Here is a 26,377-nt window from a genome sequence, read left to right as displayed (position 1 = left end):
ACACAATTTATCACCATTAAATGCAGATCATTTTGATCTTATTTATCATAGGTTGTCATGAACAATTTAAATCCAGTCTGGAAAACGTTTAAAGTCTCTGTGAACTCGCTTTGCAGTGGTGATCATGATCGCAAGCTAAAGGTACAGTTATAATATATTCTTCTATACCTATTCTGCTGTCTACTGTGAACTTGGTTCCTTGATTTCCTTATTTGATCCATATTATTGGTTTAAGTGAATAATCCATGTGATCCATCAGAGGATACATTATTTGACCTTTTTTTTCTAAAATACTAAAAACTATATTGAATAACGCCCACTTAGGCTATGTCCATGCACCATTTTCTGAGCATTTCTGCCTTCTTTTTTATTTTGAGCTGTTTTTGACATCACCCCATAAAAAATAATGAAATATATTCACCTCATGTATATCATTACAAACTACAAATACAAAAATAACATAGATGTAGCTAATGTTGAAAATATTGGAAACATGGCTGTTACTGTATTTAAACAACATTAATAAAAGTTGGAGCCCTGACTGAGCATTGGGGTCAAACATTTGTAATTGTCACAAATCTAAACCCAGAGACGTGGTATTTGCAGTGCGGAGCAGCACTTCAGACGCTGGTAGGGCGGTCTGGAATGTTATGAAAGGGAATTATTTGAAGGGATTGCAGCTGTGCTGATTAGAGTGCGTTGACATATATGTTTTCAATGTCATCGTTTGGAGCTATTAACGGCAATGCTGGAAGGTTTGTGAGTTATTCTTTTATAAGCTGCACTTTCTCTAATTATGATTGACTAAACCCATCAAAGGGTTATTTTCAGTAGTTCTAGATTTGTCTCTTTATTATCCACTGAGCATATCACTAATATGTCTTGTTTCACTTTCACTATTTTTATTAATCAATGAATAGTAGAGATAAACGCAACTTGAGCCAATGGTATTCAAATGTTGGATGATTAGACTGCATGCTCGAGTTGCACTCATCTCTATTAGTAACTTTCTAAACCTTTGTCAAAAATGGGTTACAAGAACCAAATACTGACTAAAATATGATATATGAACCCAGCCTTAAAACTCTCCCAAAATCTTAAATGTATAGGTCAGGGTCTGCATCTGTGTATGTACACATGCATACAAACATGTGACAATCATCAGGAGCATGGTCATGTGACTGCATATGAGAGTGGCATTTTCCCTACAGACAGTACATTGGTAAATAATACAGGTGTAGAAACCAATTGCACATAATTGACAAACATTACCCCTTGAAAGGGAAACTATCAGAAGGTTAGAAGTATCTAACCTAATATGTCCCAATAGCACCCAATACCATCCCCAGTGCACCAACCCACCATCAGCCGGTCCACCCCCCCAGCCCACCCGCTCTGCTGATACTCATTAGAAGTGGCTGACCGGGGGCAGATCTGTGCAGTGGAGATTAAACATCTAATATCACAGAAAAGCGCTGAGGATGAAGCCCCCGTGCGCCATAGGGAGATTTCAGCAGGTTAGCATTTAAACAAATCAGATTCTGTTTTAGTAGCTTATGATGCCAACATAGATATCAGTCACCAACAGCTTTGTCATTTTCTCTTAATATTAAATTAATTAATCTCTATTGGCCAAGTCTGACACTAAGCAATTACTTATGTCACCCAGAAGTTATATATATCTTCTACAGAGAAGCAACCCATTGATTGTATAAACTACATTTAAAGTGACTCTTCATGTAAGATTATGCTTACATGGAGACACCAGTCACGATAGTTTATTAATAAAGCAAAGGTACACAACAAATTTAATAGTAGACGGAAGCGAAGGTGTAGGCTGCGATCACAGTTTATTAATAGGACTGCATTCACTGACACTGTCATTGTATGGGCGAAAATAAGGTGCTAAACTCTAGAGCTGAATAAATCACTAATGAATGTAGTAAATCTCTATTAATAGTGGAATGACATTAACAGGACTCATAAATATGGGGGTTATAAATAAACATTAAATAATCGTCACATATATTTCTAATGACTTGAAAATTGGATCTGTATGTTACAACAGAATCTGTGATGGAGTGCAGAAGCTAAATGATCTGCTGTTTTCACCCTTAACCCCTGCAATAAGGTATGGAATAGGATTGGAGACCAAACCAAAAGCATTGATAACTGACTAGGAGCATCATCTAAGAGATAAAGAAAAGAATTAAATTAAGAGAGACAGAGAGCAAAGACAGGCCAGGGTCAGAACCAAGACATACCAGGAGCAATGTCCTTGAGTAGGCAAAAAAAAATGTATCCAGGAGATACCGGGATCAGCATCCAGGTACAAGGTAGGAACAGACTGTGGAAAACCGAGAGCAGCAACCAGGAACACTTCTCAGAGAGTAGTTACTAGGAACAGTAACTAGAAAAAGGTGGTGGTGCCTAGTCAGGAAAATCTTGGCTGCCTTAATATACTGTATACTGCTGGGATCAGGTGACATTGTCAAAAAAGAGTAATGGACCAAGCAGACACAGAGGGCAATACTAGATTAAGACAATATAGATAGAATGCTAGATAGAGTGAGTACAGTGCTAAAAGCAAAGTTCAAGACAAAAAAAGCTGTGTGCTATAGGAATGCTTTTCCACACAATGTTAGTAGTAAAGAAAGCCTGATGAAGCCTTTGTGTGCGGTGACACGTGTGGAGGTTTTTTAGCAGAGGACAAGTATAAAGCCCTTATTACGTGGAGTGATATGAAGAGCAAGCACTGACGGCTCTATCAAATGCGCCAACAGCGAGCAAGAGGAGTGGTAAGAGCCGGGGGGGGGGACACATTGAGTAGCGAGAGGGCTGCCCAGGTGATCGTCAGATCATTCGGAAAGCCCATTGGAGACAGTGGCGGTCTGCCTCCACTCCTATTGCACAGGGCAATGGCAGCATATTGTTGCCAGGCTGATTGTTGCCGCTTCAGCCTGTCAGCTGACATTGTGCATTGGTCGTTATCGGCCAAATATGGCCAATAATCGCTTTGTGTAATAGGGCCTTAAGATTGAAGGGGGTCAGACCTCTGGGCCCCCTGAGAATCTGCATTTAAAATATGTGTCTGGAATACAGTATGCAGAGGAAACCCCACTCTCATTTCTTCTCCAGCAGTCACAAGTTGTTGCTTGAATTCAGCAGCATCACATGGCTATTGGGGGACCAATGGGGCATGGTTTCCACTGTGTTTGGAATGCACTCTGAATGCATATATGAAAACCCAGCCTATAACAGTACAGTACCTACAACTTATGGCAACTCTAGTTTTTCTACATGGTCTTGATTCCTTATTTTGTTCCTTTGTAAACATATTAGGGAAGGGGTTATGGATTTACTAAAACTAGGGACATGGAGAAAATGGAGCAATTTTAACTTTGCACTATTCTTTATTCATTTCCTTCATAGCTTTGCATTACAATAGGACTAGGACTAGGAATGGCTTACCTAGACTTTATGGCAGTGGTTCCAGAAAAGATCCTATCACCACCTGACTGTTGAATAACATAATTCTGTTACATTGTCAGCTGTAAAGGGGAGGAATGAGTTCTTGGAACCTGATGTTGGAAGCAGACATAATAGGCAAGGATATAAGCAATTCTGACAGGCCAAATAGTGGTGGCTAGACAAGTAGTTTAGAACATCTCTAGCGAGTGGTTACAGTGGTTAGTACCTTGCAAAAGTGGTCAAAGGAGGGACAGGTTGTAAATTGGCCACCATACGCACCCAAGGCTCATTATTTGTCACAAATGAGCTATCAGGGCCCTTGTGTTGTCATTTCTTAATAGCAGCTGTTTTTTGCCACAAGCAGGATCTACAAAATAGTAAAGCAAAGGTAACATCAGGTACATCGCATTGTTTTTTTTACATGAATGGATCAATGCCTTTTTTTGAACCTCCGCCTAGTTCCCGTGCATGGCGGTGGTCTATTCCCAGGGCTGGCCCCCAATGTGATGAAACCCCCAGTGATTCTAATGGAGCTGTGTCACAGAGGGGTGGTCGTCTCACTGGGGACCGGTGGGCCCATCCCCAATGCTTCATGCTGGGTCGGTGCTTGGGAATAGGCCGGCGCCATGCTCGGGAACCGGGTTGCAGTTCAAAAAAAAGGATTGCGCTTCCAGCATCGCCACGCCGGTGCCAGTTTATACATGTAAAAAAAACCTGATGGACCTAGTGGTCCATTCGCTTTAAGTAGGGGGTTTTAGTGTTAAAGCTAATCTGTATATAAAATATAAAAGAGCTTGTTATAAAAGTTAGAGAGGTTTAATGGCACTTTAAATGTAACTTCCAGAAATGTTTTCTGGTCCTTTGGAGCAAGACAGAAACATGAACGGATTTTTTTCTAGTTAACTGACAATGAAAATGTCTGCTTCCCTCATTAACAACCTGCTCATGCATTATAAATGGATCGCTTTAATTCAGGCCATAAATAATAATAACTTGACTTACTGTGTATTTACCAAAAACAAAGCTCGGAATCACTGAACTGATTTGTTAGATGAGGTGTCTGTTTGCTGTAGATAATTCTGAACAGCGTCCATAATTTTCCATTGCCAACATTTACCTTTCAGTGTTTGCAAATTCATCTTTTTCTAATCAAGTTTTGCTAAAATAACATCTGTATAAATTATTCCTACACTGCTAAAAAGAATTTGGAAAGAGTTCTGTTCATGTGCACTTTCTAAAGCTCTTAACTGGAACCAAAAATGCCATATGGTACATTTCTTCTGTAATTATTGCAATTATCTCTTTATAGATCACATTTATAGAAATCTTAACAGTAAAGGAGATGACTTTTGCATTTTGGTTTTAATAATTTAATGTTATCCTGTAGAGCAGGGTTCCTTTAGTCCTCAGGGACCACCAACAGGCCATGTTTGGAGGATTTCCTTAGTATTTCACTGGTGACCGTATTATAGTCAGTGCATCAGATATTATTACAGGTGTTCTTTATATGAGCTTTCCTCAAATCATAACCTGTAGGTGGTCCTCGAGAAGTTAGGGAAAACTGCTGTAAAGGATAAATATTAGGCATTGCAAATACTGGGTAATTCTTAGACAGTGTAAAATGCACCTGATTTATCAAAGTGGTTCAGGCAGTCGGACAAATCTGGTGCATCCTCACCAGTCCAAAGGACAGCTATTGGGTGGCTTAAACAGTGCCGAAACCTTAAGGCAGAATTATGGTGCAAGTTTAGCATGATGGGTCAGAAATTAGGCCATGAATAATTTTGTAGAAACCAAGTGCAAAAAATGCACCAAAGTCTGTCAGAATATTCTGGCACACTTAAAGCAAACTAATAGAGTGAGCTAAGAGAAGACAGTCTTCAAGTACACTTGGTAAATCTGAAGCTTGCCTGCTTTCAGTTTACACTTCGTTTTAGTAAATTAGTGCCAGTATGTGTTACTTTTTTCATTGGTACAGCTATATATTGTTCATTGTTAAAAATGTTCTTGTGGAACATATTAGAGGCAAACACTTCTATTCTGTGGTGTCTGTATAGACAGTACAACTGTACTTTATGGCTAACAGCATTCAATTGAGGTTATTGAATAAAAAAGACTGTAGACTGTACGCCTTTTTCCCTGTGGCCTCTACCTTGGAGGACCTGTGACCTCCTTATCACGAAGGACCAGCATTATAGAACTACTTGGGAGCACATGGGGACAACTTACAGACTACAGCACTGTTTCATCAATAGTCAACCATATCTCCACTATTAAAAGGGTACTCCTGTGAAAATCTTTTTCTTTCAAATCAACTGGTTTCAGAAAGTTATATGGATTTGTAATTTACTTCTGTTGGAAAATCTCAGGTTTTCCCATAGTTATCAACTGCTTTAGTCCTGCAGGAAATGTTGTTTTCTTTTCAGTCTGACACTGCTCTCTGCTGACATCTCTGGCCGAGACAGGAACTGTCCAGGGCAGGAAATGTTTTCTAGGGGGATTTGCTGCTGCTCTGGAAAGTTCCTGTCTCGGCCAGAGATGTCAGCAGAGAGCACTGTGTCAGACTGAAAAGAAAACAACATTTTCTGCAGGACATACAGCAGCTGATAAGTATGGAAAGATTTGAGATTTGTAAATAGAAAAAAACTACAAATCTATATAACTTTCTGAAACCAGTTGAAAGAATTTTTTTTCGATGGATAACACCTTTAAACCCTACAAGTACCTTGCTTCGGTCACATAGAATGTGAATTTTTTTTTCACTTTTAGATTAATTATAGGTGTTATCCAGGCTTAGAAAAACATGGACGCTTTCTTCTAGAAACAGCACGAGTCTTTCCACCAGTTTTGGTGTTGTTTTGCAGCTCCGTGCCATTGAAGTGCACAGAGCTAAATTATACTATTACTCACAGCCTGAGGACAGGGATGGTGCTGTTTTTGGAGAAAAGTGCTCCTAGATTAACTCCCCTGAATCCAGCTCCTTGTATTGCCCTACCTAGCACTATGTTTTATAGCATAACAAGCATGCATCCTGCTGAATAATTCCATGAAATATGGCATGCCATCTAAGGTCAGAGTAATTAATCTCATTTAGAGAAATGCAGTGTAGATGAGCTGGTGTTTAAAGGGCTCATTACTATTCCTGTCTGAAATGTATAGCACTGAGCTGCCAGATGAGAACAGTGTAATGCTGCTGATTCATTGACCACATTTTCAGGAGTAATAAAGTTCTTCACCTTTTTTTGTAAATAATGAACCCCATCGTTTATCGAGGTATTTAGTAATTGCAGTTTGCAAGGGCCAGGTGCATGGATAATGCCATATACCAAAGGCTGTAATGATGCAAGAATCAGCTGGCAGATCTTAGGATGGTTGAAGCACAGTTGTGCTAATAAAGGCTTTATGGGTGGAATTGTAATGTAGACTGATGTTAAGGGAATGGAATATAATCCTAATGTGTCATACTCAAGAGCTCAAGAGAATACAAAGATTTACACTTAGGGCTCTTTGCAACCTGTAATAGGGCTTCTATAGAGGCTTTACCATACATTCCTTATCCATGAATTGTATATGTAGGCACAAAAAATGATCCTGAGTTAGATTTTGTAAAAAAAAAAATGTGATGTTACTCATAGAGAATAATATGTCCAAGCAGTACCATGCCTCCCAAGTGTTCCTCTTCTGGAGGGACAGTCCCTACTTTTGACCCATGTCCCTCTGTCCCTCTTTGACCCTTACATGTCCCTCTTTTCGACCTAGGAATTAGATTTGTAATACTAAATTTTCTCTCTTGCTCTAGAAAGTCTCTGGTTTCATACTGTAGATTATTGATGGTATTTATGGGCCCTTCCACACATGCAGACACGATGATACATGCCGCAACAAAACGATTAATCCCTTGTGCATCCGTGTCACCTATATGACAGTGGGTCCCTGCAAATACGGCCAGTTACTGACACACATTCCTAATCCTGTTCGCAATTACATACAAGGTTACTGATGTGTGAATGGGACCTAAGGACGCAGTCACACATACAGGATCTGCTGCAGATTTGTATGTATCAATGTAACTAAATGCATCAGCCTGCAGCAGATCCTGGATGTGTGAGGCATCCTTGAATTAAAAAGTATAGAAATCTCTGTAAATAGAGATTTTCATAGCGTGAATCACAAGTGTCCCTCTTTGGCCATCCAGAAAGTTAGGAGGTATGAGTACCATACTAATGGCAGAACACCAAAGATTTCTTCTTGCACGTGGCTTAACAATGTTCATAAGGACGTAAGAGAAGATAAAAAGTTGTCAAAAAAAAAGGTGTCAAAAGAGACTAAATTATACCCCATATGCACCTTATTTTTAGGAAAACAAAAAAATGATCTGTGTACAGATCCTATTGATTTTAATTTCGTGTAATAAAGTTATAAATCTTACCTTTACAATCAGTTTTATCACGCATTTTCTTTGTGTGCTGTGCCGCTGATTTTAAAGGGTGCCTGTCATGATGTCCCCTCACTTGATTGGTATGCAGTCCCTTCTGCAGCTGGAAAGTCAGTTAACTATGGATACGACAACGTCTGGTCATAGTGACATGTCAGAAGTTTTGATCTGTGTAGGCCCAGTGACTAAGGGCCCTATTCGACGGGACGATTATCGTTAAACCGTTCGAATCTAAACGATAATCGTTCGTTTGAATAGCAGTTAACGATTAACAACTGAACGAGAAATCATTGATTGTTTAACCCCTTAACGACATCGGGCGTAAGTATACGCCCCCGCAGGGTGGGCTTTAACGCAAACGGGCGTATACTTACGCCCGATGTTTCCCCCATCGCTGTGTGTTCACACACAGCGGTCGGGGAAGATGGCCTGCTATAATGTATAGCAGGCATCTCTGCTCGTCGGCACGGGGGGTGATTAACCAGTCCCGTGCCGACAATTGCTGCTATATGCTGATCAATACATATCAGCATATAGCAGCTGAAAACAGCTTTCCGGGTCATCGGTGACCCGGTGACACGGATAGCAATGGCGATTGGTGCTGTCCAAGACAGCACCAATCGCCATTAGTGTCCTCACTAAAGATGGTCGCGGTGCCACCCCCACGATCGCCGTGATAGGCCGGCCAGTACCGGCCGGCCCATCACTGTGATCATACTGTAAAAAAACAGTGTCGCCGGGTTCTGCACTCCTCAGCTAGGTAGCTGAGGGGTGCAGAACAGGTGTGTGTGGTGCAGGTGTACCATACTCACCTGATCTGGGCGTCCGGAGCGACGATCTGCGGTCCGCGCCGTCCTCGCATCTTTATCGGGTCACTTCCGGGTTCGGTCGTCCAGCGTCGGAAATCTTCGTAAACACTCGGGTCCTCGGGTTCGGCGGGCCTCGGCAATCTCCGGCAGCGTCACTCTACTGGCTGATCAGTGAATATCATTCACTGTTCAGTTGCTTTGGGTTAAAAAGATTTTTATTTATTTATTTTTTTTCCAATTTTTTTTTCTTTCTTTGCGCCCTAACGCCGCTGAGTGCTGATCAGCATCGCACCAAAGTGCGCCGCTGATCAGCAACTCCTCCTTTTTGGCGTAGGGGCGTTTTTCCCCCCTATATCCTATCGCCACTGTCTGCTGATAAGTGCCGCACATAAGTGCGGCATTTATCAGCAGATCCTTTCTTGGCGTGGGGATATTTTTTCTTACTGTCAAAAAAACACGTAAAAAACACTACACCACACTACATGAAATAAAGTTTTACACTACACCACTACACATTTACATACCCCATATACTAGTCCCTGTATAAAGATGGCCCCCAGGTTGTTTTCGGCGTTGGACGCATACGTTATTATTGCCTCCGACACCGAAACAGCCAGTGAGGATAAATGGGGGATCCTTCCTTCCTCCATTCATCCTCATCGTCCTCATCATCCAGTGACGTGTCTTGCGGTAGCATAGCGTACGCTGCCCCCCAGACACGTCTTTTCCGCCAGTACCGTCCCAATAAGAGATGACAGTAAGGCGTGAAATTCTCCAAACTCTATGAGAGTACCTCAGGGTACACTTACAGATTTAGGCTGGGTTCACACTACGTATATTTCAGTCAGTATTGTGGTCCTCATATTGCAACCAAAACCAGGAGTGGATTAAAAACACAGAAAGGTTCTGTTCACACAATGTTGAAATTGAGTGGATGGCTGCCATTTAATGGCAAATATTTGCTGTTATTTTAAAACAACGGCTGTTATATTGAAATAATGGCAGTTATTTACTGTTATATGGCAGCCATCTACTCAATTTCAACATTGTGTGAATAGATCCTTTCTGTGTTTTTAATCCACTCCTGGTTTTGGTTGCAATATGAGGACCACAATACTGACTGAAATATACGTAGTGTGAACCCAGCCTTAGGGTACGTGCACACTGCGGAATGGTGATGGATAACCCTTTGTGCATTCCGCAGCTGGCACCCGCCGACGGACTGATGCAGGCGTGCGTCTCCAACCGTGTCATAGACTCCATTCTATGCACGGGCGGATTCCGTCGTCCGTCCAAAGAATGAACACGTTCATTCTTTGGACAGAGGGCAGAATCCACCCGTGCATAGAATGGAGTCTGACACAAGCGGAGACACGCGCCTCCATCAGTCCGCCGGCGGGTGCCAGCTGCGGAATGCACAAAGGGTTATCCTTCTCCATTCCGCAGTGTGCACGTACCCTTAGAGTGTATGATGGAAGGGACACCCGAATCAAGCCCCCAGATGCCCCCCCCCATCCTCTGAGTTAGTGGGAAGATCGTTCGGGAACTGATCTTCCCACTGCTGGATAAAGGTCACCACCACCTGTACGGGGATAACTTTTATACCAGCAACCCCTCTTCCGGTCCCTCGCTGCCCGAGCTACTGTAGCTTGCGGCACGATCCGAACATATCAGAAGCAGTAATAGAGCCCTAATATTTAGCAGCCATGGAGTGGACGCAGCGCTTCTTTATATGAAGGACCCCGTATCGCACCAGGGCAACATTTTCCAGGTGACGTCCCCCACACTGGAAAACAGGCGACCCCAGAAGAAGTGCAGAGTGTGGCGTAACAGGGGGATCAGGAAGGACACCATTTTCCAGTGTGACACCTGTCCTGATCACCCCGGCCTCTGCATACTGGATCGCTTCAAGGCGTGCCACACGTCATTGGGGTTCTACATTATCTTAATTCTGTCCCTTATTCCTATTTCAGGGGTCACGTTGGTCCGAGGATTATTCTGATTGTCATTTTGGAGTCGGGAAGGAATTTTTCTCCTGTGATGAGGCTACTGTCGTCTGCCTTACAAGGGTTTTTTGCCTTCCTCTGGATCAACACAGGTTAAATTTTATAAACACCTGTCATTTTCAACTTTATAAACTAATAATTAGCCTAATACCCCCAAACAAATTAGAATTGTCCCTTTTCCCCAGCTAAATAGGTATGGCCGCCATTCCCATTAGAGGATGCCATGATGCAATTTCAAAGCCTCTGTGCGGCCAGGACAGTAGAAACCCCCCACAAGTGAACCCATTCTGAAAACTACACCCCATAAGGAATCCAACAAGGGGGGCAGCGGGGATATGGCCCCCTGGTGACGGCCACATTTGTGCCGTGAAAATGAAAAAAAATTGTATTTTTTATTTTCTCGGCACATGTTCCACATATGTGCCCGTCACCAGTGGGGTCCATATGCTTACTGTACCCCTTGTTGGATTCCTTATGGGGTGTAGTTTCCAGAATGGAATTTTTACACTAAATCATTGATCTTGTCTTGATTTTTTCATTTTCACAAGGGGTTAAAAGATAAAAAAAAACACTAAATGTGTAGAGCAATTTCCCCTGAGTACGGAAATACCCCACATGTGGACATAAAGCGCCATGCAGGTGCAGGGTAAGCCTCCAAAGGGAAGGAGCGCCATTTGGTTTTTTGAGGCTGGATTTGGCTGGAATGGATTTTGAGGGGCAATGTTGCATTTAAAAGACCCCTGTGTTGCCAAGACAGTTGAAACCCCCCACAAGTGACCCCATTATGGAAACTACACCCCTCAGTGAATGTAACAAGGGGTGTAGTGAGCATATGGACCCCACTGGTGACGGGCACAAATGTGGAACAATATGGCGTGAAAATGAAATATTAAATTTTTTACACTATAATGTTGGCTTAGCCTTAAATTTTTCATTTTCACAAGAGGTTAAAAGAGAAAAAAACACATAAAATGTGTAGAGCAATTTCCCCTGAGTCCGTAAATACCCCACATGTGGACATAAAGCGCCATGTGGGTGCAGGGCAAGTCTCCGAAGGGAAGGAGCGCCATTTGGATTTTAGAGGCTGGATGTGGCCAGAATGGATGATGAACGCCATGTCGCATTTACAGAGCCCTCATGCTGCCAAAACACTGGAAACCCCCCACAAGTGACCCTATTCTGGAAACTACACCCCCTCAAGGAATCTAACAAGGGGGGCAGTGAAGATATGGACCCCTTGATGACGGCCACATTTGTGCCGTGAAAGTGAAAAAATTAAAATTTTCCCTTTCACGTCACATTGTTCCACATTTGTGCTCGTCACCAGTGGGGCCCATATGCTTACTGCACCCCTTGTTAGATTCCTTGAGGGGTGTAGTTTCCAGAATGGGGTCACTTGTGGGGGGTTTGCAGTGTTTTGGCAGCACGAGGGCTCTGTAAATGCGACATGACCCTTGAAATCCATTCCAGTAAAATCCAGCTTGCAAAGGCCAATTCGCTCCTTCCCGTTTGGAGGCTTGTCCTGCGCCTGCTTGGCACTTTATGTCCACATGTGGAGTATTTCCGTACTCGGGAGAAACTGCGCTACATGTTTGGTGTTTTTTTTTTCTTTTATCCCCTTGTAAAAATGAAAAATGAAGGCTAGAACAACATTTTAGTGTAAAAAATAGAATTTTTCCTTTTTTACACCACATTGTTCTGAAAATCTGTGAAGCACCTGTGGGGTCCAGATGCTCACCACACCCCTTGTTACATTCCTTGAGGGGTGCAGTTTTCTAAATGGTGTCCCTTTAGGGGTCTTTTGTTGGTTTTGGCACCCCAGAGCCTCTGCCAACCTGAAGTGGTACGGTAAAAAATGACCAAATATAACGGAGGCGTTGAAATTCACTAGGCACTCCCTTATATCTGAGGCTTGTGGTTGCGTCAAATAGCGCAATAGGGCCACATATGGGGTATTTCTATAAACTGCAGAAACGGAGCAATCAGTATTGGGGTGAATTTCTCTGCTAATAGGTTTATCATTATGAAAGATATTGGATTACAATAAAATCTCTGCACAGAAAATTAAAATTTTCAAATTTCTTACACACTTAGCTTTTATTTCTGTGACTCCCCTAAAGGGTTAAAAAACTTTTTGGATGTGCTTTTGCAGAGTTTGGATGGTGCAGTTTCTGAAATGGGGTGCTTTGTGGGGATTTCTAACATACAGTCCCCTCAAATACACTTGGGAACCTGAACAGGTCCCTAAAAATATCTGATTTTGAAATTTTACTGAAAATTTGGAAAATTACTGCTAATGTTTTAAGCTTTGTATTGTCTAAAAAAAATGAAATATAGTTTAATAAATGCTGCCAACATAAAGTAGACATGTTGCTCATGCTATTTAATATATAATTTATGTGGCATAACCATTTTCTGTATAAGCAGAAAGGTTTCAAAGTTGGAAAAATGCATTTTTTTTACAATTTTTCACGTTATTTTGGTGTTTTTCATAAAGATTTGTTATGAGTATTGACTCCATTTTACCAGAAATGTAAAGTACCATATGTCACTAGAAAACAATCTCAGAATCGGCCGGATAGGTAAAAGCATCCCGAAGTTATTAATGAATAAAGTGACACTGGTCAAATTCATAAAATTTGTCTCTGTCCTTAAGGCCATTTCAGGCTCTGTCCTTAAGGGGTTAATAAGACCTGGACCTATTTTTATCGTTGCTCATTCGCAAATCGTTCGCATTGAATAAGATGTCGTTTAGTCGTTGGCAGTAGTGACGAACGCAATAGATGACAAGACGACCGCAAGAACAATCATAAGTAACGATTATCTTTCCATGTAAATCGATTTCAGGTCTTTCACAATAGCGGTCGTTAGGATCGTTTATCGTTAACGATTATGCAAATGATAATCGGCCTGTGGAATAGGGCCTAAGACCCCAATCTCTAAAGGGAGCGGGAAAAGTGTTTAGCTGAGCCCTGGGCTTATTCATCTCTGCTCAGCACTGCCAGCCTGATATCCAATATCCAACCTTATATTTTCTTTCTTTTTTTTCTGGACAACTTATCTTAAAGTCATTGACATACAATTTTTGTTGAATTTGGAAAATCATAATGAATTTTAAAGAGGTACTCCATTAAAAACAATTGCTTACAAATCAACTGGTGTCAGAAAGTTATACAGATTTGTAAATTACTTCTGCTTAAAAATCTTCCAGTACATATTAGCTGCTGTATATCCTGCAGGAAGTAGTGTATTGTTTCCAGTCTGACATGGTGCTCTCTGCTGCCCCCTCTGTCCATGTCAGGAACTGTCCACAGCAGGAGAGGTTTTCTATGGGGATTTGCTACTGCTCAGGACAATTCCTGTCACTGACAGAGGTGGCAGCAGAGCGCACTGTTTCAGACTGAGAAGACTACACCCCTTCCTGCAAATAGAAGTAATTTACAAATCTTACCAACTATTCTAGTCCACCAATCACTTTGTTGGATATGACACTGGCTAATGTGGTCACTGATCTAAGGACTAAGCCACTTAGTCACTGTACTTTCATTAGGCCAATGTAGACAGAAAACATTTGAGTTTAAAATGTATAGTAATATAAGAATCCCCCAGAGAAACCCTAGCAAGTCCTGTCTGAACAGACTAAATAGACAGCCAGTATGGTAGAATGTACTGACGTAGGAACAATTATTATATCTTTGATTGCATTATTCCATCGGAATCTAGAGCAAAGCACTCTGTTCTTTTCATCACATTTCACTAAAGCTTGACAAAATATTTTTACAGCCCTAAACTTCAAGAATAAATGTCATGGTGGATTTACAATATTAAAATACATATTTGAGTAGGCTGTAAATGTATTGCTTGCTAAACATAACGTTTGTTTTGAGGGCAGTAAGTTTGGTAGTGAATATGTAAACCCTAAATGACCATTAGCCCTAAACTGTAAAGGCATGTGCCACATGGGAAAAAAACGTGCACTGTGGTGCAGCTCTCTCAGCATGGGGGGGAGGGGGGAGGTGAAGCAGCCAGGACTGAAGTTCTCATTAATTTAAGTGAACGCTTACAGTTATAACTGGTGGAAAAAAGTTACATGTCAATTACTTTTTGCCCTGTTTTCCATCTCCCATTGAAGTGAATGGGAACATTTTTTTTTTTTATTTAACTGTGATTTTATTGAAACTTTTCTCAATGTACAAATATTATTACACTGTGTACAACAGCTCAGAAACAATGGCAATAATAGATATCTAAAAGTCTGAATTGCACAGGATGATTATTTCAAGCACGCTGCAAGTAAATTTTTTAAATCATTTTTTAAATCACAAACCAGAAAATGGGGGAGACACAGGACAGAATACAAGAGGGAAGAGGGGTAAGCCCACTTCAAGAGGTACTAGGAAGAATCGCCATACTGTTCCTAAAAGCTCTAGCTTGTTATTAATCATTGTCATAAGATGCTCCATATCTAATATTTGTGCATATAGGTCATTGTGCAATGGCGGTGAGGACCACTACCAGTATTTTGTTACAAGACAGAAAGCCGCAGTGAGGATATGTAACACTAAATTTGAAGTTTTACAACCTAGTTTCACAGATGGGACTTAAAAAAGATTAAATACTGGGTCCAGAGGGGTTTCCAAAATTATAATATCCCTAACAAGAGCTTACACTGTACTCTAGTAAGAGGTTGTGAGAGGACAGGACCAGTATATGTGAGGCAGAGTCCTGAAGTCTGACATCTCCAGCAAATATTGTAAATAGTTTGATTGATAGCATGTAATACTGCAGGGGTATAGTACCAAAACATCAATAGCTTATATTGGTTTTCTTTATGGGTGGTACACATAGAAGTCTTTGCAGCTCTATCCCAGATAATACAGCAAACATCTTGGGGAACTTGGCTTTGGGATACTTTCTCCCAATTAGCCATGTAGGGCAAGGGTTTAACACGGAGGCAATCCAGCAATTACAAAACTATAATTCCTGGACAGCCAAAGATTTAGCACATTTTTGAGTTTTATTCTCCATCTCTCCTTAAGAGTATCAGGAGTTTGCCGCTGTGTGCTCTCCTGTAGTTGATTTGCCAGTAGGGCTTTATTACCTTTATCTTAGTAGCGCTGTCTGGAGTGTAAAAGTCTGCAAGGTTATGTTTTTTTTTTATTTGGCTATAGTGTCAATCACTTTTCTTAGGAGAGCTACTGAGGGATAGGAAATTAGCTGAGCTTCTAAGGAACACAGTTGGGCAGAGAACTTCTCAGTCAGATATTTCCTGTCTTTTTTCGGTTTGGAGCTAAGAGAGATACACAGTCCCCTAATGACAGCTTTATAGCCTCCCATAGGCCGACTGGAGAGTCAAGAGAACCAGCGGGTTTTTTTTATTTGTTGTTTGTTTTTTTTTAACAAATTTTTTTAATGCGAAAAGATGTACATAGTTGAAAACAATATACTTTAAAAAGAAAATACATCAAAAAGTCACAATGAATATCTTATATCAGAGCAAGCAACATCACAAGCAAGCAAAACTTATTAAATATTGCCCTGTTAGGTCATATCAGGAAAGCAAATATTTCTACTTATAAAGCAAATATTTCTACTTATAAACAAGTAATATTTTAATCAAAGTAGCATCAGTGTTCCCAGGAACCTACAGCCTCCACTTTAGCATACCATGTGATATAAAACAAATGACGTATGATAGCCTCTCTTTCTTCTCCAGAAAGAATTTGTCAGAAAAGGTTTCCATTTTCTAATAAAAGAAGCTGTAGCGGTTTCTTTATTGCATATTGTGTCCAGCATCTCCAGGGGGTAATGTTACTTTTGAAGACTCAATTAGCTCAGAAATAGTTGGAACTGTTGGTTGTAGCCAATGATTTAGGAGGGTTAGATGAACACCAGGAATAAGACTGATTTATGCTAAAGAAAATCCATCTCCTCCTGTTGTCCTATGGAATATGTAACTAATCAAATGTAATGGTACATTCATATTCCACACATTGGTTGATTGCCAATATGTTTGTACTTGCGGACAAATCCAAACACAGTGGAAAAGATCTGCTTTTGGTTCATCACATTTTGGACATTTTTACAGATAATCATCTAGGCGTTGAGTGTAGGAGAGATTAAAAGCATATATTGCTTTATGTAATAGACGCAAATGGAGTTCCCTCAGTTTTATACTGGGAGTAGCATGGTGAACACATTAGATACTCTCTAGCAACCGAACCAGTGTTAATATGGAAGTATTCTTTGTTTGAGCTAGAAAGGTCATCCCTTAAATGTGGTGTTTTTAGAAGATAATCCATGAGATGCCAATGGCACTTTTCAGGAAATAGGGAGTCTCTCATGGAAAGGGTTAGAGAAGCATAATCAGAACATGTGATAAGGCCCATGGAGGCATCTATCATTATACAAACAGCTGGGGTATTACCAAAGAAATAATCAATGCTATCAAAGGATCCATGTGGTTAGAAGGAGTAAGGTTTATCCCTGGGATGGTTAATCCACCAGAGTTCATAGAGAGGGTATTTACGGATGATCTTTCTGAAGTTCCTGGACAGACATTTTTGGGAGGGAGCTGTAGAGCTGTAGGACAGCACCCTAAAATTCAACATATGGCATCTGTTTGGCCTTTACCATGATAAGTTCTTTTGTGGTATAGTCTGTGACACAATAAAGGACTTCACATGGCTTGCATGAAGACCCCTTGGATCAGTGCTTGGTGCACTCTGTCCAATGCAATAGGTTTGGTGACTGGCTGGCCCAGAATTGTCAGAAAGCTGAGAGGCAGGAGAAAGTACAAGTGAGTGGGCCCTAAAGCTAGACCCACCCACTGTCCCTGCCTACTTGCCATGGATGGCCCTAAACGGCCATGGACAACCACAAAGTCGGTCCATACTCTGTATATGTGCAAAACAAAATGCAGACAGCCTACAAAGTCCTGCCTATATAGATACACAGTGCAACGAAAATTCCAAACAAAGCCAAAGAACTTGCACAGATAGTTAAAGGTATACAAAAATTTTTATTATGTTCACATGATAGATATAAAAGACAATTAAATTAGTGTATGGGATAGAACACAGAGGTCAAAACTAGAGGGGGAGGAAGACATCAGTGTGGCATCAAAATAATAGAAAAATAGATAAATAAATAAATAAAGATGGAGTAACTGTGATTAAGATATAATGGAATACTACCATCTAGTGGTCATTAAATGTATGGTACAAAAAGGACTTCTAACACAGAGAAGTCATACTAATGTATAATAACTCCAAGGACACATATAAATAGGTGTCAGGGAAACTGTATGTAACCCCAAGGAGGGAAAAAGCGTTTATCTAAGTAGGTGGATGAAATAATCAACCCACTAAGCCAAAGAAAAGGTAAAGTAAATTGACCATACACTGGATTACCTATACCACAGGACCAACAATGAAGTCTTACCCCCCGTCTAGCACAAACGCCCGACGTACGTTTCGCTCACTTCATCAGGAACAAAACAAAATGCAGACAGACAAACAAACACAATAAAGAGAAGTAAACAAGCCAAGTCAGCAACAACGGGCAGCAAGGTACAAAATCAGAAAGAGAACGGATAGGATCGGTGGTCAGGCAGGAGGTTAGGTAGAACAGGCAGAACAACAGCAAGGGAGGCTAGGGCAGGGAACTCTGGGATAGAGACAAGGAAAGCTGGGACTAGTATACACTAATAGCCAGCAAGGAATAATTGGCTCTGCTTTCATTTATGAGGATCAAAAGCCCGGTCTGGATCCCCACTTGACCTGCGCTCTGACCCTTAAGGTTCCGGCATCTGTCAATCAAAAAACACTGCTCAGCTGCAGCGATCAAGGCTAGCAGTGAGCAGTATAACTCCTGCGAGGAGGCTGAAAGGCAAGCGGGTGTGTGAGACAAAAGGTAAAAACAGGCCCAGTTCACACCAGGCTCACTGCACATTCCAGACAAGAATATTGTTTAAAATTCTTTGCAAAATGTCTTTAAGGTTTTCTAATTCTGCCTCTGGAAATTCCCTAACTCCTATGTTATGTTGCCGTTCCCTGTTATCAAAGTCCTCAAGATGTTATGTAGTGTCCTGCAAGTGTTTAGTAGTAGTAGAGATGTGCTTCTGGAGGCAGGAGATCTATTTGTAAGTCTCATCTAGTACTTGTTTCAGAGAATCTACAAGGTCAGCAACATGTTTAAATTCTGAGCGGCAAGTCTCTTTCACTTCAAAGATCAGAGCTTGGAAGTTAGCTTTAGTAAGCAGTGCTTGTAGTAACTTATGCCACTCAGGTGGATTAGGGCAAAGTGGTGGCTAGTATTGAAGGTCTGGCTGCTTAACCATCCTCCTGAGGCACATGCCATTCTGTTAGTCTTACCAAGAAAGTGGAAGTTGCCTTTTTGGAAGAGGGCGCATGCTTATGGGATTTTTGCAGCATTTCTGCAGTTGTTGGAGGGCAGGTCAGGGTTGCAAGGAGCGCAATTTTGAGGGCCAAACTCATCAGCCTGAGTGTGCTCTGGCTTTGATATATTAAGGCTAGGAGGACAGTCTAATTGCAGTGGGATCAATTATGTGTCAGTCTTCTCCCTGTAGACTGGTAGGAGCATTGTAGTGTAAACCAGTAAGTCCGGAGGTGGTCGAATCTCCGTTGCTGGCGGTCTGCTCATTCACTCCAAGCAGTTATGTAAGATGGAGCCAGGAGCAGAGTGCAGGTTGCAGCAGCGGGCCCTGGACTTCCCTCTGCTGTCAGCAGACAAAGCTTTACCTTGGCGGGTTCCCTAGGCTGTCAGGGAGATGCAGGGGGGGGAAGAAAGGGGAAAAGGAGGAAGAGTGGGTAGCTAGCAGTCATGCTTGTGTAGCTGTGAGTGCAGGACAGAGTTCTCGTTTCAGGAGAGTTATTAGCCAGTTATTAGCCAGCTAAACATGCTCCCATCCTGAAACAGCTTTGGGTCTGTGGCACAGACTTTACAGATCTCAATTTTATTTTATGCCTCTTAACAATTGTAGGATCGGATCTCGTTGTCTCTAAACATTGCTGTCTACGAGACATGATTGTAACCTACTGTAAATTCGAGTCCAAACGTATTCTAGGACAGGGATGCGGAACCTTTGGCCCTCCAGCTATTTCAAAATGAGCTCTTTCTAATAATATTAGCATTTTGATAACTAGCTGCTACATAATTAACTGCAAAAAGCTAAGAATGCAAGCATTCTAGCAAATGTTCATGGTAGGATCTATAACAAATATTGATTTAAAAGTTAAATATGGTCACAGATATAAATGCATCTACAGGACGCATGCCTGTCCAAGAGATAAAGCTACTAAGCCACTGAAATTACATGCAAAAAGTGACCCCTCTTTTGTTCGGCTTATTAGAATTAATACGACTTTGATCAATGGCAATTAAAATTCTGCCCTTAGCTTAGTATCTCAGCTCTGTTTAGAATTCTAATTCAAGGCAATTAGTGATAGAAATTGTTAATCTCAGCTCCTATGTGTCCTCTAGTATATCCTCCTGGGTTTTTCACATCTTGATAGCTAAAAATACAAAGGAACAGTCCATCAGTTGAAAATGTTCATCCATCAAAGTTACAGAATGGATGCAAATTATGTGCAACCTCTGGAATACACTCAGTGGTGGAAATAAATAAAATCACATGCACAATTTTGCAGTGACTTTTGCACTGAAAAGAATTTTAAAAGTGAATCTATCACCAAGCTTGGACCTACTGTAGGTATTGTATAGTACTGATGGTGTCTTATGAATATACACACAGCTGAAGAGCAGATTCATTTGGCCACATCATCAATGACAAAGGAAAGCAGTGAGCTGAGGGTAATAAAAAAACATGAAAAAAAACACATCTGGATTTAGTGTGCAGGCATTGATCAGGCAGTACTACACAAGACCTAGGTCCAAGTAAACTCATCCTTGTTTTTGGCGCAAAAAGTGGCACACATTCGGACTATTTGAAGTTGTCCAAAACAGTATGATTTTAGCACATGTCCTAGATTCATCCTTTTGGTTTAATGTTTTTATATTTCTTAGTAGTTATCTTTAATATGTATTTTAGTAATACATTTTAAATTATGAATAGTACATCGTAATATTGTCATATTTTATTCAATTATTATTTTGGGGGTGTCAGGATCTATACTTAGCACAATAAATAAACTAAAATAAGCATGATTTCATATATATTTTTAAACAACACAGAACTACTATTTCACCTAAGATGGAGTCTGTTAACCATTTTTTTAATAAAATAACCCTTATTTTCAATAACAGTTTTCATACTTCTTGCTGTGGTTCACTTTATGTCCCTTCTGAAGCATAAATTAAAGCAGCTTGCCTTTGTTTGATGGGTTCTTACCTTTCATCTTCTTCTTGATCACATTCCAGAGGTTTTCAGTAGGGTTGAGGCCTGGAGATTGGACTGGCCATGAAAGCTTCTTGATCTGGTGGTCATTGAACCACACCTTGATTGACCTGGCTGTGTGACATAACTTTGTATGTGAATTGATTCATACTGTATATCCTCTATAAAAACAAATCTGCCCAATTCCAGCCTTGGCAAAACACCCCATATAATCACCCATCCTTCACCAAATTTTACAGTGTGTGTGAGAAACTGTGGCTTGTAGACCTCTTTAGATCTCCTTTACACAACCTGGTGTTCGGCAAAATACATTTTGAGGTAACAATATGGCCATATTTGAAATGTAATAAAGTTTTTTTTCTAGCTTTGCACAGCTTTTGCTATTCTTTTTGTAGGTCACTTGATGTCATTCTACAGTTGTTAAATTACATTCAAATGACAGTCAGTAGAGAGTGTTTCTGCACTCTACCAGTGTGAAGGTTTGTGGCCACAGTGCTTGCTGCTTGACCTTGTTTATATGAATCTCTATCTTTGAAATTGTAAAGTTGGAAGCAACTGGAAGCTCACTATATCCCCCTGCCAATGCTAGAATTGAACTTTTCTTTTCAACTCTTTTTTTATGGTCTATAGTTATTTTTATAGTGTGTTGTGTACAGCAAGACTCATGGACGTAGATGACAATAGACTGAGTCTGCCCCTTGAGATGATTGTTAAACATCATTGAGCATACTCTGTGACCTTTGAAAAGGTCATTCCACAGGGAGCTGCTATCGTATCCTCTATATACTGGTGTCACATGTTGCTGCAGTGCTGTACAGATCACTTTACAGCAGACTCTTCTTATCACAACAGACACAACAGTAAGTCTCAGCTTAGTTTTAACCTCAGTGGTGAGAATGTAAACTGCAAGATCTCAGGATTATTTTATAGTGCAGATAGAAAAATGGAAAATTAGAAAAAACTGCACCAAAAATTTTAAATATATTTAACATAAAAACATTATTTAAACAGTTAGGGAGAGATTTATCAAACTGGTTTAGATCAGAATAACCTACATCTTAGTATGCTTTTCCACACCATGTATGTCCCTCCATGTCAGGCTTTTCGTGTTACTAACCAACAATTTATTATATTCAAAGTAAAATTTGTTCTAGTCTGCGTCTTAAAACTTATTCTGCCATGTCACAGTCATGTGACCTGCAGGTATTTTTAGACAATTTGCCTTTATTCACACCCAACCTTATGATTAAAGGGAACCTATCACTGCCCTGTCACCCGAGAGTCCAGCGCTTCGTCATTCTCTATGAGCGTTGGACTCATCTCTCAGCGCACGCGCAGGGCTGCAGCGGCTGAGATCTCTGTGACCCGACCGGATCCAGAAGTGGGACCCGACCGGATCAGGTGAGTATAGGGGGCTGTAGCGTGGGGTCGGGAGCCTGTCACCCCGACACGGGGGGTGACAGGTTCCCTTTAAGGGTTTGTAAACCCAAAATGCATGAGATTTTTTTTTTGTTATTTGCAAATTGCATAGATGCTTTGTGCTTATGGATTTTTAAATATTATTAATATTTTCTGTTATGTAACACTTACAGAGTGATAACTAAGAAAACATTGGCATTTTCAAATCATAAAACAATGAAAGGAAAAAATGTCAGCTCACCATCCCGCTAAAGTGTCCACAGTGCAAATCCAGTGTCCCGTAGATAGGAGCATGTGTAGAACGAGATATTGCGAGCCGTAACTCGTATAAGATCCAATGGAAAGGTGAAGTCCACAGCTCCTTAAAATGTGAAAATCTTTATTTTGCGTCCAACATCAAACAAAAATAGACATACTGAATAAAAACAAGTGCCTACGCGTAGGCACTTGTTTTTATTCAGTATGTCTTTTTTAACTATTCATACCTTTTAACTATTTAAACTAATCTTACCCTTTAACTATTTCCCTACTATGATTACTCAAGTCACTTGAATCTCACTGTATAAATACAAAATATACTAATTTTGTTCTGCAAGTTATAGAGTTGATTAACAGAAAGCATTTCGTTAGTTAGTCGTGAATTATAGGGATACCCCGCTGAAAGGCTCAGTATTACTGTTGCTTGCTATTTAAGTATCAAGTTATAAATTCACTCCTACGCATTGGATTCAAGCTATGAAACCAACTATAAATAACCTTTTAACTTTGTTTCTAATGAAATAAGTACAGTCTACATTATTTGAAACATAAAACAAAACTTTTTAATTAAAAAATAGCTTCCATTCATTGACAAGTGACCTGATTCAATTAGCAACAGGATTTTGGCCGGACAAACTTGTACAAGGAGTAACAATTACATGGTCATAATTCCCTTCCCATTAACAGTGAGCCTGGTTTTATCAAAGTGGCTTTTTGATTCAAGGAAATGTGCTCCAGTGGTAGTTTGGATTCCTCCTTGCCTTCTGGCACGCTTCCATTTACATGTACACATATGTTTCGTAGATTTTGTCCTACAATATATTATAAATTTGATCTTATTTTGTCTTATTGTATACATTTAATTTATAGGTTTAAGTAGCTGGTTATCCAATGATAGGGGGCACCATATCACAGTGTAAGGGGATTTGCTATTTAGAATTGCGGCAGGCAGGGAGCACAGCGACCCAGCGGGGGTTAAGGTTGGAAGCACACACAGGCATTTGTCATGGTAGCCAGCAGTGGGACCAGCTGGATACGCTGGCTCGCCACTGCCACAGTACTAGGAGTTGTAGTTGCTGCAGTTCGGTAGAGTAGTCAGTGTTGTACGCTGCGCAGGTGTTGTGCTCCAGTCAAACATGGCTAGGTAATGAATAGATTGGAAGAAAGAGTTTAGTCCTGCACATGGGCCCTGGCCACATGGCCAGTACCAGGGAAGTCTCTCAGCAGGCTCTCTGAAGGGTTGTCCCTCATACACACTCCAACCCCCCTATATAACCTTAGCTAATGGGGGGATCTGATTGGATAGAAGAGAAATTGCCCTCTTTGATAGGGTAGGAGCTTCTGAGGTATCTAGGACAGAGAATGGACAGACAGTGGCAGGAATATACATCATTACCAGAGACATCAGTTAGCTCATATACTTATATACTTCAGGCGTGCAAAGAACAGTGACATCTGGTGGCAGGAGTTTCATACTACTGACTTCAGTCTTTTTTGGTAGAAAAAAAGTAGACCCAGCTCTGGGACACTGCACAATTATACTGGTAAAGTTGAGTAAAAGGTTTTGCAGGAGCTGTAATGCTGGCCATGTTGGCGACAGCTTCTTCAGAGACATAAAAACCTAGCTTTCCATGATAGAATTTCTAACAACTTGGCAGAAAAGACATCTTTTCTTTTTTTTCTTTTTTTTTAGTTTGGGGGGGAAATGGATTCACAACAAATATGTGTTGATGTAGCTTCCTATCGTTTGTCACCTGGTATGACAATTAGTTTACACTTTCCTGAACTATATAACAAGAACACCACTCTCTAAACAAATCCAGTAATAAAATTACATTTTATTTAGATATTTATTTAATTTATAGATCTGTGGGGTTTCCCAACAATCAAATACCAACACACTAAAAGTATCCCTTTGTTAGACATTAAAAATCAATGTCATGGCCGCCCGCTCTCTACGTGCGGCCGCCTGCTCTCACCGTCCGGCCTGGCAGCTCCTCCTTGTCCCCTCGGGCGGCTGCCTCTGTGACCCCTCCGGCTCCCGGCGCATGGTCCTTGCGCCGCCGCGTCCTGGCACCTGAGCTGGCGCGCGCGTCCCCGCCTCCTAGGGCGCATGCTGGCTCTGCTGTATCTTAAAAGGACCGCGTCCCAATTATTGGTTCTGGCCAATTCCCTTTTCCAATAAAGCTGACCCCTTCCTGTTCCTCCTTGCCGGATCTATAGTGCCCTTGCCTATCAGAGAAAGCATTCCTTACTGTGTTTCCAGTGTACCAGATCACCTGCTTACGTTCCTCAATTCCCTTTGCTCTGCCGCCTGCCCTGACCTTTCTGCCTCTCCCTGACTACGTCCCTGTCATACGATTCTGTACCTTGCCTCTTCTCGCCACTCACACTAGCAAGTCGCACCTGGGGGTCGCCTGCCGCAGCAAGCCCATCCTGCCTTGCGATGGGCTCTGGTGAAGACCAGAGACCCCTTAGACTCCGCTCCCTGGTACGGCTCTATATCATCGCTAGTGTGGGCTACGTGGATCCACCACCTCCAGCCCTGAAAGTTAGATCCGGCCATGGATCCTGGCGTGGTGCCAGATCTGCGGGATATCACCAGAGTGGTCGTTCAACAAAGCCAACAGATCGCTCAGCAGTCCCAGCAGATGCAACAACTCTCCGCCATGATGCAACAGTCTCCATCTGCGGCTGCGACTCCTCCTCCGACTCAGTCTACAGTACCCGCACTAGGGCCGACTCTTCATCTGGCGCTTCCCTCTAAATTCGATGGAGACTCCAAGCTTTGCAGAGGCTGCGTGACGCAGTGCATCATGCACATAGAGCTCATGGTTAATCAGTTCACTACGGAACGGTCCAAGGTGGCATTTATTATCAGCCTTCTAACAGGAAAAGCCTTGGCGTGGGCTACGCCTTTGTGGGACCGGGACGATCCCATCACGGCCAATCTTTGAGCCTTTGTGTCGGAACTCTGCAGCGTCTTTGAGGAACCAGCCCGGGCTTCTTCTGCAGAGACTGCCCTCCTGAACTTCAGTGGCAGAGTATGTAGTACAATTTCGGACCTTGGCAGCGGAACTCGATTGGAACAATGCCGCCATGGTTGCAAATTTTAAGAATGGCCTAGCCAGCCATGTCAAAGACATATTTTCCAGCTGGGAGTTGCCGTCCTCCTTAAATGATATCATCCATTTGGCCACCCGCATAGACATTCGCTTCGCTGAGAGGGAGGAGGAGATCCGGCAGGAGCGCGAATTGGTCCATCCCCATCGTGCCTTCCGTTGGCACCAGCTTTCCAGAGACCTCCCGATCCCCTGCCACAGCCTGCGGCTGAAGAGCCTATGCAAGTGGACTGAGCTCGGCTCACCCCGGAGGAGAGGACTCGCCATCGGGAACAAAACTTGTGCCTTTACTGTGTCCCGATCATTTTTGGCTAAACTGTCCCCAACGTCCTCAGCGCCCGTGAAACGCTCGCACCTAGGCTACGTGGGAGAGGCATCCCTAGGTGGGAATACTACCTCTCCACGCTTATCTCTACCGGCCTTGATCACCACTTCATCTGGCCAGCAACATCAGATCATCGCTTTCCTGGATTCAGGCT

At 41.6% G+C, this 26,377-nt stretch overlaps 1 protein-coding gene across 1 annotated transcript in view; it reads left to right on the top strand.

Annotated features, from left to right (window-relative positions):
- The window catches only part of CPNE4 (copine 4), a 282,805-nt gene that overhangs the window by 191,222 nt on the left and 65,206 nt on the right, over window positions 1-26,377 (top strand). Inside the window, exon 7 of the mRNA XM_069958337.1 lies at window positions 52-141. Coding sequence (XP_069814438.1) covers window positions 52-141 — 90 coding nt within the window. The remainder of the gene's footprint in view (window positions 1-51; window positions 142-26,377) is intronic.

Source organism: Dendropsophus ebraccatus, chromosome 2, assembly GCF_027789765.1.
Source record: "Dendropsophus ebraccatus isolate aDenEbr1 chromosome 2, aDenEbr1.pat, whole genome shotgun sequence".
Taxonomy (NCBI): domain Eukaryota; kingdom Metazoa; phylum Chordata; class Amphibia; order Anura; family Hylidae; genus Dendropsophus; species Dendropsophus ebraccatus.
Note: the sequence above shows the minus strand (reverse complement) of the source record. Positions and strands in the feature narration are given on the sequence as shown.